Source organism: Alligator sinensis, unplaced genomic scaffold (genome assembly GCF_000455745.1).
Source record: "Alligator sinensis unplaced genomic scaffold, ASM45574v1 scaffold337_1, whole genome shotgun sequence".
Lineage (NCBI taxonomy): Eukaryota > Metazoa > Chordata > Crocodylia > Alligatoridae > Alligator > Alligator sinensis.
The window spans coordinates 81,361-87,680 of record NW_005841927.1 but is presented as its reverse complement, the minus strand read 5'-3'; the positions used below and the strand labels follow the sequence as shown (position 1 = coordinate 87,680).

At 59.8% G+C, this 6,320-nt stretch overlaps 1 protein-coding gene across 5 annotated transcripts in view; it reads left to right on the top strand.

The window, feature by feature from the left end:
• SESN2 (sestrin 2) overlaps window positions 1-6,320 on the top strand; it is a 23,271-nt gene that overhangs the window by 7,361 nt on the left and 9,590 nt on the right. The window contains exon 1 of one of the 5 annotated variants that reach the window (XM_025198671.1): window positions 16-34. The exons of 2 other annotated variants lie outside the window; for them this stretch is intronic. Coding sequence is in view for 2 of the 3 variants with exons in the window: in XM_025198669.1 (XP_025054454.1) it covers window positions 6,030-6,110 (81 nt within the window). In the remaining variant the exon portion in view is untranslated. Of the gene's footprint in view, window positions 1-15; window positions 35-3,692; window positions 3,729-6,014; window positions 6,111-6,320 lie in introns of those variants that run through there. 2 more of the 5 variants (XM_006019223.3, XM_025198669.1) reach the window with 2 other exon arrangements.

Sequence of the window (6,320 nt, the reverse complement as noted above, 5' to 3'; positions counted from 1 at the left end):
CGAGCGTTACGGGTCCCTGCGGCAGCGGCGAGAGGTAAAGGCAAAGAAAAGGAAAGGGGTGGCGGGGGTCGTTCCCTTCGCAGCCGCCTTGCATCCGTGGGGGCGGGGGGGTGTCTGCCTGCCCGGCCGCGGGCTGCATGTACGGGCATGCCTCCGTGTGTAGCACGGGATCAGGGCCAGCCCCTCGGCTTTCCCCGGGGCCCTGCTGCGGGCGCTGGCGGGGCTAGGGCACGAGTGTCACGGGCCGCCTTCCCCAAGGAGGCTTCCCAGCGCCCAAGCCAGGCCGCAGCACGCTTAGCCTCGCTGCTTGGCTAGTGCCCTCGGTCCTGCTCCGGCTGGCTTTCTGCCCCAGCCCCAGGAGGAGGAGGAGGAGGAGGGAGGAAGGAAGGAAGCTTTTCCCTCCCCCAGGGAGGAAAGTGGGAGATCCAAACTCTCTGGCTGGTGGATCTGAAGAGCTCTTTGCTAGTGACCCGCCTGGTTTTAGGATCAGGAGCCTGGCGCTGTATTGAGTTCATCCCAGCAGTGTGGGGAGGGAAGTTTTCCCGGCTCCCTTTGCCCCTTCTGGTTCGCGCAGTTTGGGGCTCGCACGCTCGGGAGGGTGCTGGCTCACTCCTGGGCGGGGGCTGAGGATGCTGGAAAAAGGCTTGGGGATGGGACGGGGGTGGGTTTGTGGGGCACGGGAGGCTCCAGCAGGCAGACAGCTGGCAGTCATGCACATTCAAACAGCCCTGACCCGGGGGGAGATGGAGGCAGAGAAGAGGCAGGTGAACCAGGCAGGCGGCTGGGCTCTGGGGAACCCTTCTGACGGGACCACCCTTGCCTTTCACACATTACTTGTGCCTACATCCACCCCGACTCCTACTCCTGTGTGTGTGATGGAAGCTTAGGCTGAAGTGAGCCCGTGCCTGCAGAGGTTGCCAGGCTGGGTGGCAAAGGGAAACTGAGGCACGGAAAGGGGAAGCAGCAGGCCCAAGGCCACACGCTGAGTCAGTGGCAGAGCTGGCAACTACAGAGGGAAGTTTCCCAAGTCCGGGTCCGGTCATTCTTTGCAGGCAGCCACTTCCCTTCCTGCTGCTCTGCTTCCCGCCCGGGCTCCCTGACCACCTCCACCGCACGCAGGGGGCTCTTACCTCCGGCTGCCCAGGACAATGCGTTTGCCCGTGATACGGATGCGGCACTGGTGCACCCAGCTGTGACTCTGGCAGTTCCTGACGCTTGTATCCGGAGCGGAGTCTGGGGCGTTGGGCAGATAGATGGCTTCGCTGGGGCCTTCTGTCGCTACTTGTTTCCCACGCTTGTGAACGGAGCGGTACCTCTCCGCAGCTGCGGCCCTTGGTTTTAAAGGTGCTGAAGCAAAACTGGGGGAAACAACTTAGTTGGGAAGAACGTGCGGGTCTCTCCGTGTCTTAGAGGGGGGCCCTAATGAGCACTCTCCGCCCTACCTCAGCCAGCCTTTGAAGTAGGTTTTCATGCGTTTGAGGGAGCCTGTGGGGTGGAGGGCCACGCTGCAGCACTACAGTGGTTTTGTCAGAGGTTGCAGTGTGTGAGCAGTAACATCAGGCACTTCTGTTCAGAGAGACTTGGGCACCAGCTGATTCTCCTCATCCCATTTGACAGCTGGGGAAGCTGAGGTGTCTTGATTACACCAAGGCTGCAGAGCTGGGACTAGCCCTCGGGATCCTGGAGGTGTCACGGACTAGACAGTCCCGTGTTGAAAAGCACCCGGGCCAGGCCCTCGGTGTCTGGTTCCCTGCCTTCCCTTCCAGAGCAAATTGATTGAATTTCACAACTTGGATGAAAACCATTTGCGAAATCTCCCCTGCCTTCCAGCTGCACATAGAAGCTGCTCCCATCTTTTGGCTGTCCCTATCCTGACTGCTCCGCATGATGTTTATGTACAAAACCCACGGGCATCCCCCCAAAGCATTTGCTCATTTCTGCCACCCCACTTTCCCTCCCCAGCCCTGCCCCCACCAGCTCATCACTCGCTGTGCGGGGAAGTTGCTCTCACACTTGGGGCTCCCACGTGGGACCGAGCGTGCTCCAGCCTCATTCGCCCCCAAATCAAGGTGTCATTTGAAATACTTACTGAAAGTGCTCTGCCCGGAGAACGGATTGCTACTCGAAACCACCGTGCAGCCGCAAGCAGGTAGCCTGCTTCAAGGAACAGCACAAGAGGCAGTGGTGGAAGGGAAGGCAGAAACACGTAGGGACCTGAATTGAAATAAGGTGGAGCAATGAAAGAGATGCCTTGAAACGGGCCGTCTCTGCTGACGGGGATGCAAACAGCTTTGCTAAGTCCTCCTGGAGAGGCCCCTCCAATGCCATTTGTGGGCATCTGCGTTTGAGTCTCATTGTAATGCCCTGGTGAGATTGTAGCCTGATGCAAGATTAGTCCCAGTGTAACGCTCTGCTCTGCTCTCCTACGGTGCTTCCTTTGAGAAAAGCGCTATGAATCTCAGGCAGGAATTAGGCCACTGGGATGCTCCAGGGTGGTGGGAATGGGGTAGGTAGGAAGACGGTCCCCCAGCAAGGAGATGCGACTGTGTCTGGGCTGCAACGCGGCAGCTGCTGGAGCACACGGTAACATTTAGTAATGGTTGGGATTGGTAGCGGAGGAGTGTTGTAACCAGGGGGAAGGACTCGGGGGCAAAATGCAGCGTGCGAGGGCTGGAAGACATCGAGGAGGGGCGAGGGGTGGGAGCTGGTCTGGAAGCCGAGCGGAGCGCGAGGAGCACTGGTAGAAAGGATGCACTTGCCCTGGAGAGCAGGCTGTGGCCCTGTTTGCTCAGCCTCTCCTATCTCCTTATCAGGCCTGCTCAGCTCTTTCCCAACACCTGACTAAGCATTGGCCCCGGGCACACTTGGCACCAGGCGTCCTGTGCCCAGTTAGCCCATTGACTCCTGTCGCTGGGAGCCAGCACAGGGGCTTTTGGTGGAGAATGGACGGTTCCACCCTCCAGCTGGGCAGGAGTGGCGGGAGGCATTATACCACCGTGCTTTGTGGTCTCAGGCAAATCAGAGTGGTTTCTCCACGCCTGTGTTTCCCCGTCTGTGGAAGGGGGGAGCGCGGTAGGAGGGCTGTGTGGCTCAACTGGGCCATTAAGTTCATCGCCTGCGTTGAAATGAGCCAGCTTCTCTGGGCCAAGACTAAAACCCAGCTCTAGCAGTCGCCTCCCAGGGTTATAAAGGTGGCATCTGGGGTGTGCCCTTTGGCTACTAAAAGATGTTGGGTCTTCAGGTGGATAAAGGGGCTCGGGGGGCACAGGCCATGATCCTCTTCCATGGGCGGAAGCTGGGATTCACCCCGTGGAGGGCAGCGGGGCTCCTTTGGCGTATAACAAGGGTAGGGTTGATTGCACCACGTCTGAGCCTAGCGCCCCAAGCTGCGTGGTTGCAGCACCGCATGCAATGGGAGTTGCGTCGGGGTGCACCTCGGGGCAGAGGAAAGGGGGTTAGGAGGGTGCCGTTCTGCAGGACAGCACTTACAATATACGTTTGAAGGCATCTTGCTTCACCCCATGCAAGTGCTCTCCTTGTGAAGAGCTGTCTGGTCCCTCTGACTCGCCACCGACTCCTTTGCCGAGGGAGGCGTAGCCTGCGAGGTGCATTGCATCACAGGGCGGCAGCTTGCGACATCGGGCAGAGAGAGCTTTATAAGCAGCCGAGGATGGAGGGGCAGAGCCGCAAAGGGAGACGCGTCGGTCATGGGGAGCCTTGGGACTGCGGTGAGTGCTCGGGGCGGCCGGCAGGGAAGGAGCCCAGGGAGGAGGAGATGGCAACTTGGGTACATCTGCCTGGAAATGAAATGAAGCTGGTTTCTTAGGGAAGTCTCTTAAGGGACGAGGAGCAACCAGCCAGAGCATTGCTGGACCAGGGCACTTAATGGGGGGGGGCTTGCCTTGCAGCGATGGGGTCCCTCGAGCAGACCTCGCTGTGTCCATACCCTGGAGGGTTTTGTTCTGAACAAGCTGCCTTCAGCGGAGGGGGCTGAGAGGGTCTCGGAGGGGCTTGTGGGGGGCCAGGCGGGGCCCGACACTTGCTGCGGAGGAGCCTGTATGGCTGCTACCCGTGTCTTGCTCCTTTCTGGTGGTGTTTGGTTTTGATGCTTGTGCCCTGGAGGAGCGGGGACCCCCAGACAGGGCTTTGGTTGGTGTCTCTGGTCTGGGACATCTGCAGGAGATTCAAGGAGGTGGGTGCCCAGCTCCCTTGGGAGGTCGGTTGGGTTTGGGCCCCTTGCTCCTTTAGGCAATCCCAGGCTTCGCGAGTGGGTGTCTGTTAGCTCTGGTATCAACGCTGGTCACTGGAGCACGACATCTCTTCCACGCCTTGCCCAGACCGGTCGCGCTCCGTGCTTCCTTCCCCGGGGCGGGAGGTGTGCCAGCCAGGTGATGCAACTTCCCATGTCTCAGGGAAGCCCTGTCATTTCCCTGGCATGCACACCGTGCGCTCCTCCTTGGGCCTGTGCCGACCGCTACCGTGTGTCGGAGCAGGGGGTAGCCCCGTCCCGCGGCTCTGAGAAGAACCTGGCCTGGCTCGGGTCACTGAATAGCATCTTCCCGTGTGTCCATCGGACCCATTGGGAAGTAAATCTCAGGGTATAACATGCAAAATAGGAAATTGTTGCATTTGTCTCTGGACCAGTTGTGCCTGTGTTTGTCCTGGAACAGAAACATCCCGGGATTGGTGTGTACACATTGCCCCTGTAACCAGGGTTTAGGGAGCATCTGAACGCTCTGCCATTGATACAGCGATGCAATCCCAGGATAACCGTTCAGACGCACTTGGCGCCGTCCAGAGATAAACTGTTCTTCCTTCTTATCCCGTGAACCTTTTTAGTATTTATCCCAGGTCAACAGACAGGGATGTCTAAATCTTTGCACTCTGTTCTGGGATAAAATGGTTTGTCCCGGGATAAATGTGGCATCTCTAGCTCTAGAGCGGGTTGTATCGGAGCCAAGTCCACTGCCAGGCCAGGCCAGCTCCAGGCTTGCTGGGTACCAGCAATGTTCTGGTTTGGCCTCGCACTGGCCACAGCTGCCGGTCACCTGCTGATAAAGCAGCCGCAGAGAGGGGTTGGGTGGATGCCCCTCGTCTGCACCGCCCAGGAGGGCTGGCAGGGCAGAAAAGCGGTGTTGGACCTGTCAGGGGGTCTCCCCTCGTGTTGTTCCCCCCACAAATACCAGCACTGCCCTGCTTGGCTGCGGGGCTCTGTGGGGAGGGTTGCCTCTTCCCCCAGTGTCCTTCCTCCCCACTGCTGGGGAGGCATTGGAGTTAAACCTCACCCTCCCTTCCTGGAGCACAGCCTCACCTCTGAGTCAAAGCAGCTCCACCACCAACCCTTTGCCGCCTCGGCTCCCAGCTCCCTGCCTCTCCGGGAAATCCCAGGTCCCCAAAGTCCTTCTGCAATTGCAGAAAAATAATCAGGGTGCAATAATCTCTCAACACCCTGCATGAAGAAGCAAGACAAGGGCACAAGTCCAGGGCACCCTGACCACCGTGGCCCTTCACCCCAGCTCTGGCAGGATTAGGCCCTGGGCTTGCAGGGCTGTGGTTTCACCCTGAACTCTAGTAACCCTGGCAGGCTGGGCGCCGGAGAGGAAGTGCGGTGTGATTGGAGTGCTCGAACCTCGGGTGACAGCGAGAAGCCGGCTTCAATTAGCCGTCCCGACATGGGCAGGTCTCAGGTCTCTCTCTCTTGCCCCCGTCCCTCCTCCATTTCCTCCTGCCCCTCGCTGCGTGTCGCTGGGACTGGCAGGAGCCGGCTGAGTCAGCGGCTCCGGAGGGCTTTATCTTCCAGCTGAGCTGTTTGTGCAGCCAGGGCAAAGGTTTCCCCACACACGGGTTGTGCATGGCCAGGGGAAGGCTCCAGCCCCTCCTGCACTGTTGTCCCGTGGGGGAAGCTCCCGAGCCCCCAGGGGTGGCCCTGGATTCCTCCCTGGAGCTAGGGGCCAACTTCGGGGTGCCCCTTGTTGAATGGGCTGTGTCAGGGCTTCGCCCGGTCCGTGGAGGTCCCAACCTGAAGCCAGATGTTGCAGAGAGCCTCCCCGTGTGCCGCCTTGAGCCCTGCTTCTCTGGATTCATGCCCAGCTCCACGGGACACGACCACGGTGGGTTTCTCTGCGAGGGAGGCCCGAGACCCAGCTTGGGGCCTGCTTCCCCAGTGCCTTTGCCCGGGGGAAGGTGTCTACCATGGGGAGAAGGGGGTGACCTGAATACCAGTGTAAGCACAGAGCCAGTCCTGCCTCCCAGCGCTGACCCCGGGGCAGCCCCTTGCCCCTCTGGGTCTCATTTCCCCCATGGCAAACTCCTCCTGGGGC